This window comes from Bos indicus x Bos taurus, chromosome 17, assembly GCF_003369695.1.
Source record: "Bos indicus x Bos taurus breed Angus x Brahman F1 hybrid chromosome 17, Bos_hybrid_MaternalHap_v2.0, whole genome shotgun sequence".
Taxonomy (NCBI): domain Eukaryota; kingdom Metazoa; phylum Chordata; class Mammalia; order Artiodactyla; family Bovidae; genus Bos; species Bos indicus x Bos taurus.
This window is the reverse complement of record NC_040092.1, coordinates 64,994,769-65,008,915: the sequence shown is the minus strand read 5'-3', so window position 1 is coordinate 65,008,915 and position 14,147 is coordinate 64,994,769. Positions and strand designations below refer to the sequence as shown.

Genomic DNA, 14,147 nt, shown 5'->3' with positions numbered 1-14,147 from the left:
TTCACTTTTCACTTTCATGCATTGGAGAAAGAAAAGGCAACCCACTCCAGTGTTCCTGCCTGTCTATGGCAAGAACATAGATAGCTCTTTAAGTTTCTGATAGTATTTGAAAGGCTCAAAAAAAAAATGCTGTCTAGTGAGTTCTTCATGTCATTTTTATTGGCACATTTCTCCATTTCCGGGAAGGTAACTGGAAGCTGGGACAGGGTCACCTTGGGCTCTCTGCCCCGACACTGCTGCCCCAACAGGAAGGTGGACAACGCCCAGCATCTCTGGGATGCTCCCTCTCCTTCAGTAGACCCTGGATTTTCTTTCCCCCAAATAAGGCTTTTATCCACCCTTCCCTCAACTGTAAGGTAAGAAGTTGACTTGGGGCTTTCTTGTTCACTTGCTCTGAACACTTTTTATCTGGGTGGACAAAGAGTCACAAGCTAGAAACCTTAAGTGAGAATTTTTAATACTCAAATTATGGTGACTATTATAGCTCAGGTGGTAAAGAATCCACCTGCAATGCAGGAGACCCCAGTCTGATTCCTGGGTCAGGAAGATCCCTTGGAGAAGGGACAGGCTACCGACTCCAGGATTCTTGTGCCTCCCTTGTGACTCGGCTGGTAAAGAATCTGACTGCAATGCAGGAGACCTGGGTTCGACCCTGGGGTTGGGAAGATCCCCTGGAGAAGGGACAGGCTACCCACTCCGGTATTCTGGCCTGGAGAATTCCATGGACTGTATAGTCCATGGGGTCGTAAAGAGTGGGACACGACTGAGACTTTCCCTTTCCCTTTACCCACTGGGTTACCCGGGTTAATGTCTATGTACTTATTAGACACTATTTAGCTATTTTGATAAATTTGAGTTTTATGGAGGGATTTAGTCAATCAGAAGACTTCAATGATGGGAGCACTTCTGTCCCAAGAATGGAAAAGCACAAGATTATGTTTACAAAGTTATTGCTCTGTTTGAAATTCCAGGGAGTCCCATGGAATGTTCTAAATGGTAACGGGTACACTACAGCAAAAATGCCTGTAAAAGCAAGTTATCCATCTGGGTTCTGTGGCTTTTAATAACACAAAACTCTCTCTTTTTTTTTTTTTTTAATAACTATATAGTATGTATTGAACATGCTTTTGGATTAATCTCTTTTAGAGAAGTCATTTAACCACTCAGATGTGGTTTACATCTCACAACTTGTAAGTTTAAGACAAACTTTATTAACCCAAATCCAAATATGGACTCAGTTGAAAATCTGAGGTAGTGAAATGTTAAGATTTTCTTGAATCACTGTATTTAAGCATCTCAAATTCTAGTTAAGAAGATTTATACATTTATTAGACTATTCTGTGAAGCAGTTGGTCTGCAAGACAAGTATGGCTATGAAACAGGTTTTTAATTAATTTCCCTCTTTAGACCTCGGGTAGCCAAAATTACAGTAATCATATGTGATCTTTGAACCACTCTCTCCACTCTTATTTAGTTATTTTAGTTATATGATAAGCATATGATAGTAAAGCTATCACTAACACAAACGCTAAGAACCTGACAAATGTCTACATCTACCATACAGTAAACCCAGCGAAGTGTATTCATGCAAATTTCATGTTATGTTAGCTTTCCCAGCATTTGAAATATTGGATTGGCCCCAAAGTTCACTTGGATTTTTCCATTTGATCTTAAAAAACAAATTTTGGGGCATACCCAATACTTTACAGAAAGCAAAATATGATCTGAAATAAGCTTAACATCAGAGAGATGCTTTCAGTTAAAAATATTCATATTGCCAATATTTTTAGAGAGAGAATACTGGGCCTATTGACTCCAGAGTGAGGAAGAAGGGAAGGACAGTAGAATTGCTTCTATGGCCATTTTCGTATTACCGACAACGCTTAGCCTTTTTCAGTAACAGATTATGTTCCAAAATTAACTAGAAGACAGGCCCCCTGAGGCACCGCGCCTCCCCCATCGCCGTGTACTGTGGCTGCACGCACACCACACGCGGGGCGCCCTCCTGCAGGCGCCCAGCTCTCTAGCAAGCAAGGGAGCCGCGGCAGGACGCCCATGCTGCAGCACAGACGTCACCGGTACAAGCCAGACACAGCCATGGAAATGGAGCAGAAGGAAACAGAAAAGGTGGCAGAAGACAAAAACAAAAAACCCGGCAGAGCGACAAAGCTGTACCTCTCCTGGCTCACCTGGGGATCTGGCTGTAGAGTAGGCACTGGAGTAGTGGCCACCCCTCTTTACTGGACATATTCAGTATCAACAAAGGGGGAGAAGTAAGGACAGCAGTTATTCGGCAGGTCTAAACGTGCACACGGAAAGAAGGGAAACTATCCCACCTGAAGAAAGCGGGGTCGGGGCGGAAGACGGAGCAGCAGAGACCCCCCAAACCCAGTATTTTATAGACAGGTTGAGGCTTCAGACAGTTTTTATTTGTATTACTTTCACATGTTCTAGATTCCTCACATGTAAAATCATGTTTTTTCACAATCTTTTCCTTAATGGGAAACAATATTAGCATACTATAAGTGAGCCTTATAGCATCGAAATATCAAGATTTGGGGGACATTTTAATTTTTTTTAAATGTCAAAAGCTGTCAAAATTATGACAAATCTATAGGTTTAGGATCTGAAAGAAATGTAGAGGTAACTCTGACTCTGAAATAAGCAGTATTACTTCCAACAGTAATTGTTGCTACGATTAAATTGCTTAACAAAGGAAAAGCCTGTGGAACCTTATCAAGGGAATAGTTTTGCCTGGTGGGTGTGTTGGCTTATGCTTTAAACCAATAAGAGAAGAAAATATCCACAATCATACAGCAAAAATGTAAAATGCAGACACCGTGGTCAAAATGTGAAACACTTCTATGTAAATACCAGGAAAAGAATCTAGATAAGATTGCTCTTGAGAAAATGTGCCAGAACAAAACAAGTATCTTAGGACACTTGTTATAACTTGGAGAAACAGACTTAACATTTTGGATCTAAAAATCATGCCATCTATATGTTATGTTGGAACCTGGCTGCATACAAGGATGGGCAAGACTACCTACTCATACTAAAGAAAACCAAAGAACGTGCTCCATTTGTGACTGCCCGCTTCCTTCCCCGTAACTACCTGAAGCCGGTGATTTGCTGCGTCGAGAAAGCCCAGGGCTCTTGGATCCGGAATATTTAACAGCTGAGGAGCGAGAATAAGAAGACTTCAAGACACGGCACTCTAGAAAGAAAGGAAAGTGCTTTAAAGAGATCTAGTTTTAATTCTAACCAAAGAAAGACCACATTCCAGTAGTTTAGTGCCTAGAACCATTACCTGGTCATCTTATTACTGTTAAATGACTTTTATATACAAAGCATCAATCCCAAAAGCACACCTGAGATTTTCTTAAATTAGGCTTCAGACTTTGTCATTCACCTCATTGTTCCAGAGGGAGTTCTTAATACAGAAATCCATATATAGTAAGTGCTCAATCAAGAAAACTTGATTCACATGCACAACTTAATCTCCACATGTGCAACTTATTATTTTTCATCAACACCATTGATAGGCAAAGGCTATAATAAAGAGTTCTCTCCAACTCAGATAATCTTAATTTGAAAGGATATAGGATTCTAATTTACGAACCCCTTACTGTCTTATTTTCCATCTGCCCAAAGTACAAAGCATCAAAAATGAGGGAACTAGTTTTAAACAATCTTCTCTCTTCCTTTGGAGAAGGAAATGGCAGCCCACTCCAGTGTTCTTGCCTGGAGAATCCCAGGGACGGGGGAGCCTGGTGGGCTGCCGTCTATGGGGTCGCACAGAGTCAGACACGACTGAAGCAACTTAGCAGCAGTAGCAGCAGCAGCAGCTTTAAACAATAGCTTTGTTCTTTCCATTAATTGCCAAATAATCAGCATGTGAAAGTGAAAGTGGCTCAGTCATCTCTGACTCTTTGCGCCCCATGGACTGTATAGAATTCTCCAGGGCGGAATACTGGAGTAGGTAGCCTTTTCCTTCTCCAGGGGATCTTACCAACCCAGGGATTGGAACTCAGGTCTCCCTTCTGCATTGCAGGCAGATTCGTTACCAGCTGAGCTACCAGGAAAGCACAAATCAGCAAGTAGAGTACCAGAACTAATTACACAGCTAAAATAATCACTTCCAATTCAAATAATTAAGAATCTGGGTTTTGGAGTCAAGCAGATTTGGGGTGAATCATGGGTGTGACTTTGCTAACTGGTGCACTTAGCTTAGGTCTAAGTCTGTTTTCTCTCCCTATGAAATTGGGATGAGACTAAATCTGCTTAACAGGCTTGTTATAAGGATTAAATTATATAACATATTGTCGACTTCACATTAAAATACTTCAATTTATGCAGAAAGATTAAAATATGGGTTGGGTTTAATCTATACCCCCAGGGACAATAAATTAACAAGTGAAGTACACTAATCAGCGAAATACACACCAGGGGAGGCTAGTTAGCATCTGAAAGACTCTAATCAAAACCTTACTCCAAGGGGGCTGTAGCAACAGCAGTTTAGTTAATGAGCATTATAGATGTTAGAAAGTATTCCAGTGCTGAAAGGAATGGTGTGTAGACTAGTCAGAACCTTCCTAAAGGCACTGCCACTCTTTCATGAGCAGGCTGTGTAACCCTAGACAGCTAATAACCAGAACCACCCCAGGGTTTAGGAATCTGAGCAAGCCCTGCACCCAGCTCATTAACACAGACAGGATTTTGCCCTAAGACTGGGTTAGCTAAATTCTATGAATTTTGAATGATTTTTCAATGCAAGATGTTGTCAGATGTATAAAAGGACAGAGCTGGGACTCATCAAGATTACAAGTTAAACAGACTTTGTTTGTTTTGTAATCTTTGCCTCCTGAACCCAAACAGGACCCTGTGGAAGCTCCTGGGCATGGAAGCCTTTCCCTGTCCCCCGCTTGCTTGTAGGGAACAGACTCCAGCCTCCATGACCTTCCCTGAGCTCCAAAGGGTAGGTTCCAACAGTTGCTAGTCAGGGAAGGGAGGCAATGAAGAGGCAAGGGAGGGGCAGCCAAGAAACAGCAGCGCAGATTCGGGGCAGGGCCCTGGTTCTGCCTCAAGGGTCACACAAAACAGGGTCTCTGAGCTCTTAACAGAACAAACCACCCCCCAGTAAATGGAAGATATCAGCAATCCTCATTCCAGAGAAGACCACCTTTAGGAACCAGAAAAACTCATCAGAAGACCACCTGAGAACAGGTCAAAGGCATTGCAGGCTCTGCACACACCTCACCCTTGAACAACTGCTGTAAAACCCCTCACCAAATCCTCCAGGGTTGGGACACGCAGTTTTGAGAGGCAGGAGCCCACTGTGTCCCCTTTCGCCTGGCAAAGCAATACAACTATTCTTTTCTATTTCACCCAAAACTATGTCTCTGAGATTTGATTCAGCACCAGTGCACAGAGGCTGAGTTTTTGACATCACTCCTAATAAAGACACTTGTGGCAGAATTAGGTCTCAGACTTGTTTTCATAGTAAAATTTTATGACCTAATGGTGATGATACAATAATAACATTAACAACAACAGTACCAGCACATACTATGTAATGGGCACCCTTCCAACTGTTTTACACTTATTAATTCATTTAACCCTCACAAAACCTTATGAAAAAGCCCCTATTATTATCCCCAGTTTGCAGAAGGTTAAGTAATTAGAGATCAGTAACTTTCACCTATCTCTAATTATAGGAGTTCATTGGTAGCCAAAACAACAAAACCTATGAATGATTCAAATATTGTAGGTAAATTAACAACATACTAACATAAAAGCACTGAATACAATGCCTAGTATACACATAGTAAGTGCTCAATAAATGTTTAATTGCTGTACTGCCACCCAAATTAACTTTACAACCTGAAATACACCGAGTTTCAATGTCTCAACTTTTAAAATGATAAACATTGACAAAGAAACATTATGAAATGAAATTAAGCTACAGTCAAAAAAAGATGTAAAATAGAGATGCTATGTAAATTCCCATTTTTCAGTAAACCCACAAGAAGAGATGAGAGTATTAATATAGATAATATCACTAATTCTTTAAGGTCCTTCTGTGGCATTACTAATCTAAAGCAGGGCTAGATAGAAGATGCTACAGAAACCCTCAAGAAATTTGGCACTTGTGGGGAAAAGCAAAGTGGAAAACCGAGAAGAGTAGACAAATGAGCCCCAGTAGGTAAGTCACCCCCAGGAAACTGACATAGTGTAACAGGAAAGAGTTACACAAGGAAGTCTGACACCACAGCGTGTACCATCTTGGATTTTTGAAAGTTTATGGTCACCATATTTATCCCCTAGGAAACTGACATAGTGTAACAGGAAAGAGTTACACAAGGAAGTCTGACACCACAGCGTGTACCATCTTGGATTTTTGAAAGTTTATGGTCACCATATTTATCCCCTAGGAAACTGACATAGTGTAACAGGAAAGAGTTACACAAGGAAGTCTGACACCACAGCGTGTACCATCTTGGATTTTGTATGTTTCTCTAATTCTGGACTGCCGAGTCACTACAGCTGGAAGGGGTTTATCACTAGCCTAATTTTTGAAAAGCCAGCTCTCCTCACTGATGAAATTAAAGCGTGGGATTGAAACCTCTAACATCTCTCTTCTCTGTCAAACGTTTTGTCTATATGATTCTGTCTCACTTAAAGATGAAGCTGACTTCACTATCGGCTAATAATCACTAATACTCTGATCAGTTTAAATTTCAGATAACAGAGTAGAGCACTATTCCCAGAATCAATAACATCTGAAATCACTGAGGTTACTGCTAAACAGGTGAAAACTCCATTTTTTGGCTAAAATTAAGAGAAAGGGATTTTCTTATCCTATCAATGAAAACAGCTTTATTTTTTCTGCATATATAACAATTCATGTTATTTTTTTAAAAAGATGGAAACAGAGCAAAGAAATCTGAGATAATCACTACTAACAAATTATTATTCTTTTACATATCTCTTTATGGACATGAGAAATGTATACTGAACTATTTTCAGGTTCAGTACTTTCCATATTTTAAGGTGGCCTAGCCAAGGCACCATTCTGGAAGAAGATAGGGATCAATTTTGAAAGTGTAACAATGCAGTAAAAAAGTGAAGAACCCAACTTGCAAAAACAAAACAAAAAATATTTAACTACTTGGAATTAGGGTTTTTTGGTTTTTGCAACTAGGTAACTACCTCACTGTATTTTCTACTTTTATTAATTCAAAGAAATTAACTCTACTAAGAGTGAGAGTAGATGATGATCTAATTAAATGAACTCTTCATTACTTCTTTCTTCGACAACCAGACCACTTAACATGCACCAAATGACACACCTAAGCCTCCACTTCAGGGTTACAAAGATGGTCACTGAATTGCCTTACCACTGTGATCCAGGACAAAGTCATCTTGGGCATAACGGAATTTTTCAGGTCCACATGCAATAAAAACATCATCATCACCAAAAAAGTCTTGCAGACAAGTAACCTACAAAACAAAAAAAATATCATGTCCAAGAAGTAAATTAGAAACATTAGAAGTGCAATAAATTCAATAAAATTTATATTTTCAAGCCTCACCTATAAATAAGTGAGTTGGAATGAAAAAACTATTTCCAAGCATTTTACTCTTCACAAAGCACTTTCACACACCATCTCCTGACCTCAGAACAACAAAATGAGGGACTCATAGCTAGCACCAATATTCCTGTTTCACAGGTGAAGTGAAAGGCATCCACAGGAGCCTCAGTGATGTATTCCAGGTTTCCCTTAACAGGGGGCAACGCTGGGGCCAATGGAGCTCCCAGTCTACTTGTCTACACTTCCTCTCTCCTAGCGGCTCCACATCCCAGCCACGTCATCTCGGGTGTGGCCCCTCTGTATCTCCGGCACAGTGCGCCTTAGGTTGTCACGAGGATTGATGTTCGAAAACCTCTCGGAATGAGTGCCAGGCATGTAAGTACAATGTGTTAATACTCATCTCTGCCACCATCATTGGAATCAGAGGAAGACTTGTCATAAAGCTAATGAGGGCCCTTCCAAGGACCTGTACTTAAACAGTCTTAACTTCACATTCTTTTATTCAACCCTCCCCGACACAGTATAAGTTTCAGATTCCATAGAACTTGACCCACCCCAGGGAGCACATTTATCCATTCATCCAAGTGGTGACAAGAAGAACCATCTTCTAGGATTTTGGATGCAGACAGGATCCACTCTCACCTGTTTTATAATGGGATGTATATGATTTCTTTTTCAAAAAAGTACTCCTCTCCCAATAATAATATAAAGTTTTTAAAAAGTAATAAAGTTTAATAAAGTTTCTAGTACTTGGAAAAGTTGTGCTATCTCAGGAATTCCTTGTCCTTCTGATCACTACTTAGCTTTTTATTTGAAAAAAAAAAAAAAATTTTTTTTTCATTGCAGAGTTAAAATAAAAATGCTCTAGAGAGAAGACAGTGAACTAGACACAGTACATGGAACAAAGACACTGCTCCAGTCACTCCAATTCTCAGCAAGCAAGATGTGTCTTCTGCACCTCACTGAAATCCGCCCAGGCAGCCGCGCTTTAGTCAGTTTGGTAAATTTCCACAGACGAGGCAGCTTCAAAGACAGAAACTTACTCTCACAGCTCTGGAGGCTGGAAGGCTGAGATCAGGGTGCCAGCGTGGTGGGGTTCCGGTGAGAACCCTCTTGCCGGTTCGCTCACACGGCGGGGTGCAGGGAAGACACAGGAGGGAGCAGCTCTCTCCTGTCTCTTCTCCTAAGGGTGCGAATACCTTCCATGGGGCTCCTCCCTAATGACTTCACCCAATCCTGCTGATCTCCCAAAGGGCCCCACCTCCTAACACCATCACACTGAAGCCAAGAAGAAGCCTGTGGGGGTCTGGGACACGGAAGACTTTCTGTCTCCCGTTTTCTTGTTTGTAGGGAACAGAATGCCCCTGAGTTTCAAAGGGCAGATTCCAACAGTTGCTAATCAAGGAAGGAGCAGCTAAAAAGCCACCTGAGGCCAAGTGAAAGTGACCAGAGAGGCTCATCAGGTGACTGCCATGTTCAGTCGCTCAGTCGAGTCCGACACTTTGCGACCCCATGGACTGCAGCATGCCAGGCTTCCCTGTCCTTCAGTATCTCCCGGAGCTTGCTCAAACTCACATCCATCAGGTAAGTGATGCCATCCAACCATCTTATCCTCTGTCACCCTCTTCTCCATCTGCCATCAATCTTTCTCAGCATCAGGGTCTTTTCAAATAAGTCAGTTCTTCATATCAGGTGGCCAAAGTATTGGAGCTTTGGCTTCAGCATCAGTCCTTCCAAAAAAATTCAGGGTTGATTTCCTTTAGGACTGACTGGTTTGCTATCCCTGCTGTGCAAGGGACTCTCAAGATGCTTCTCCAGCACCACAGTTTGAAAGCATCAATTCTTCAGCACTCAGCCTTCTTCACAATCCAACTCTCACACCCATACATGACTACAGGAAACACCACAGCTTTGACTATCTGGACCTTTATCAGCAAAGTGATATCTCTACTTCTTAATAAACTATCTAAAATAAAGGAAAGAAATAGAAACAGCCAAGAAATAGAGGAAAACAATAGAATGGGAAAGACTAGAGATCTCTTCAAGAAAATCAGCTATACCAAGAGAATCTTTCATGCAAAGATGGGCACAATAAAGGATAGAAATGGTATGGATCTAACAGAAGCGGCTGCTGCTGCTAAGTCACTTCAGTCAGAAGCAGAAGATACTAAAAAGAGGTGGCAAGAATACAAAATACTGTACAAAAAAGGTCTTAATGACCCAGATAACCACGATGGTGTGATCACTCACCTACAGCCAGACATTCTGAAGTGTAAAGTCAAGTGGGCCTTATGAAGCATCACTACGAACAAAGCTAGTGAAGGTGACAGAATTCGAGCTGAGCTATTTCAAATCCTGAAAGTGATGCTGCTTGAGAATACTCAAACCAGCACACAGTTGCACTCATCTCACATGCTAGCAAAGTAATGCCCAATATTCTCCAAGCTAGGCTTCAACAGTATGTGAATCAAGAAGTTTCAGATGTTCAAGCTGGATTTAGAAAAGGCAGAGGAAGCAGAGATCAAATTGCCAACATCCACTGGATCATAGAAAAAACAAGAGAAATTCCAGAAAAACACCTGCTTTATTGACTATGCCAAAGCCTTTGACTGTGTGGATCACAGTAAACTGTGGAAAATTCTTCAAGAGATAGGAATACCAGACCACCTAACCTGCCTGCTGAGGAATCTGTATGCAGGTCAAGAAGCAACAGTTAGAACTGGACATGGAACAACGGACTGGTTCCAAATTGGGAAAGGAGACCAACAAGGCTGTTTATTTTCACCCTGTTTATTTAACTTACATTCAGAGTACATCATGCGAAATGCCAGGCTGGATGAAGCACAAGTTGGAATCAAAACTGCCAGGAGAAATATCAACAATCTCAGATATGCAATGATACCACTCTAATGGCAGAAAACAAAGAGGAACTAAAGACCCTCTTGATGAAAGTGAAAGGGGAGAGTGAAAAAGTTGATTTAAAACTCAACATTGAGAAAACTAAGATCATGGTATCCGGTCCTATCACTTTATGGCAAATACATGGAGGAAAAAGTGGAAACAGTGACAAACTTTATTTTCTTGTGCTCCAAAATCACTGCAGATGGTGAGTGCAGCCATGAAATTAAAAGACGCTTACTCCTTGGAAGGAAAGTTAGGTCCAACCTAGATAGCGTATTGAAAAGCAGAGGCATTACTTTGCCAACAAAGGTCCATCTAGTTAAAGCTATGGTTTTTCCAGTGATCATGTATGGATGTGAGAGTTGGACCATAAACAAGGCTGAGTGCTGAGGAATTGATGCTTTCAAACTGTGGTGCTGGAGAAGACTCTTGAGAGCCCCTTGCCCAGCAGGGAGATAAAACAAGTCAATCCTAAAGGAAATCAGAACTGGAATATTCATTGGAAGGACTGATGCTGAAGCCCCAATACTTTGGCCACCTGATGTGAAGAACTGACTCCTTAGAAAAGACTCTGACGCTGGGAAAGATTTTAGGTAGGAGGAGAAGGGGGCAACAGACGATGAGATGGTTGGATGAGTTTGAACAAGCTCCGGGAGTTGGTGATGGACAGGAAGCATAGCATGCTGCAGGCCATGGGTTCGGAAAGATTTGGACAGGACTGAGCGGCTGAACTGAACTGAGGCCCTGCACACACCCGAATCAGCCACCCCACCCTTGCTATAAAACTCCCCATCAAATCATCCTGGGTAAGAATTCATAGTTTTTCAGGGCAGGAGCCTGCTGTGGTCCCCTTTGCCTGGCAAGGCAATAAAGCTATTTTTTTCTACTTTACCTAAAACTCTGTCTCTAAGGTTCAATTTGGTACTGGTGCACAGAGGCTCAGTTTTCGGCATCAACTTCACCAAGCTTTCAGCATCAACAGTGGGGATTAGGATTCCAATATATGAATCTTGGAGAGACACCAACATGCCATTCATAACAGAAGAATAACATTCTTCACCTTTCCTGTAAAACCTGCTTCTCTTCCCCTCAGCTGGTGATCACATGCATCCTTTGTCCATGCTAGAATCCTGGGACTCATCCTTTCCTCCCTTCATCATCAACCCCTCAGATCATTTGTCCTTCCTACCCCTTGGTTCAGCTCTCACTGTTTCTTGCCTGGGCACCTGCCATTGTCAAGCAACAGGTTTCTAATTCCAGTCTTCACTGCTCCCCTAGCTCCAGTCATCACTGTTCTCACAGATGTGGAAATAAATGAAGACCATGTTGGTATATGCAGTCTCTTACTGTATGATGATTTAGTCACTAAGTCGTGTCCATCTCTTGCAACCCCATAGACTGTAGCTTGCCAGACTCCTCTGTCCATGGGATTCTCCAGGCAAGAATACCAGAGTGGGTTGCCACTTCCTTCTCCAGGGTATCTTCCCAACCCAGGAATCAAACCCAGGTCTCCTGCCTTGCAGGCAGATTCTTTACCGACTGAGCTATGGTATAGGGGTGCCCATGAGACAGGAAATGGGCGGGGCACAACCTTTAAAAGAATGACATAGCCTGAGGACACAACATAGACCGATTAGAATCAAAGAGATTCAAGACCTGCATGAGCCAGCTTCCACTAGACCTTAAGCCTCATTACACACGCATTGTAACACATCAGCAAGGTAAACGGCACACCCACGAGGTGCCGTGAGGGTTCCAAGGCTGACCATAAAGTCAAAGGGTGGGCGGTGGCCCAACTCCTGGAAAACCCCACCTCTTCCCAGAAAACCCCACCTCTTCCCCTAAAAGAGCTGGAATACTCCTCCTACTCATTAGCCTACGAAATTACCTACACCTATAAAAACTGACAACCTCATACCCTGGGGACTATCTTGCCTTATGAGATGACCCATACTCTGTGGAGTATGCTTCTTTCCTGAATAAACCTTCTTTCACTTTACTAAGGCTTGCTATTGAATTCTTTCCTTTGTGAAGCCAGGAACCCACACTTGGCAACCACCCCAGGAACTCAGATGTGACCTGGGATGTGACGATTCTCCAGCGACCCACTCTTTCCTGGAATACCCACACTACACACAGGGCTCACTGACCTCCTTCCCTGACTAGATGATGATCCTTCACAGGGCACACAAGATGGGCCCTGCCCAGGCCTTCAACCCTTGACTCTGCACACTCGCTGCTTATCCAAACCAGGATGACGGAAGGGTCACTACCCGTAGAGTCCAGTGATTCTTTTTTGTTAAACAGCTTTATTGAAGCATAATTCACAAACCATACAATTCACTCATTTAAAGCATACAATCCAATGATTTTTACTGTATTCAGAGTTCTGCAACCGTCACCATAACGTAAGGACACTGTCATGACCTATAAAGAATCCTCCCCAGGGCCCATTAGCGTCGACTCCCCATGTCTGCATCTCCTCACTCCCAAGAACCTATAATCTGCTTTCAGTCTGTATGGATTTGCCTATTCTGGACATTTTATCTAAACCAAGTCATACAATATGAAGCATTTTGCAAGTATCTTCTGCCACTGAGCACGTTTTCAAGGTTCATCATGTTGTAGCAGGTATTACTACTTCATTCCTTTCTACAGGTAATATTTGGCTGCATGGATACACCACACTTTGTTTATCCACTCACCAGTTAGTGGACATGTGGGTAATCTCTACTTCAGTGCTGGCTCTTATCAGTATATTTTCCCCCGTGTTGTTTCTCTGCCTGAAGTGACCTTTCTGACCACCCTTTGGTGCCGTGACCTCCAGGGAGGCAGTGATATTGCCTATCCATTGTTCCCTGGGGTCTAGGAGAGTCCTGGCTCCGGTGGCTGTGTCACAAATGTCTGATGAATGAACTGTGTGGCCTGTTCCTATTGGCACTGAGCTCTCAGGCACTGAGTAACTCCTCTGGAGTGAGTGGCGCCACAGATGCCATCTCCACTGCTACCTCCACCACCATCACTTAGGTTTAGGGCTTACAGGGCTTCGGCATCGCTTAACCTCTCAGAATGGTCTCTGTGTATTGTATATGTGTTATCTCATTAACCCCTACAATAACCATCAGGTTGATACCATCATCACTCCTCATTTACAAATGAAAAAAAAAAAAAAAAGCATTCTACAGTGAGCAACTTGCTCACACACAGGTAATGAACAAAGCACAGGGATTTGACACAGGTCCTCCACGTCTACATCTCTGTTTTAAACTTGATTCTATGGTGCAGCCCCTCACCTGGAATCCCAGAGTTCGTGTATATACTTTTATAGTTCTTATCACATTCTACCTTGCTTTATAGTTATTTATGTCTCCTAAAGGAAATCATTGACTATGCCAAAGCCTTTGACTGTGTGGATCACAAGAAACTGTGGAAAATTCTTCAAGAGATGGGAATACCAGACCACCTGACCTGCCTCTTGAGAAACCTGTATGCAGGTCAGGAAGCAACAGTTAGAAGTGGATTTGGAACAGACTGGTTCCAAATAGGAAAAGGAGTACGTTAAGGCTGTATATTGTCACCCTGCTTATTTAACTTGTATGCAGAGTACATCATTAGAAATGCTGGGCTGGAAGAAGCACAAGCTGGAATCAA

At 42.3% G+C, this 14,147-nt stretch overlaps 1 protein-coding gene across 9 annotated transcripts in view; it reads right to left on the bottom strand.

Annotated features, from left to right (window-relative positions):
* DCLK2 (doublecortin like kinase 2) overlaps positions 1-14,147 on the bottom strand; it is a 188,746-nt gene that overhangs the window by 60,465 nt on the left and 114,134 nt on the right. For 6 of the 9 annotated variants that reach the window (XR_003506140.1, XR_003506139.1, XM_027513415.1 and 3 more), the window contains exons 3-5: positions 7,401-7,503; positions 3,116-3,217; positions 2,190-2,240 (exon numbers count right to left, since the gene is read on the bottom strand). Coding sequence is in view for 7 of the 9 variants with exons in the window: in XM_027513415.1 (XP_027369216.1) it covers positions 2,190-2,240; positions 3,116-3,217; positions 7,401-7,503 (256 nt within the window). In the remaining 2 variants the exon portion in view is untranslated. The remainder of the gene's footprint in view (positions 1-2,189; positions 2,241-3,115; positions 3,218-7,400; positions 7,504-14,147) is intronic. The other 3 variants (XM_027513417.1, XM_027513416.1, XM_027513420.1) reach the window with 1 other exon arrangement.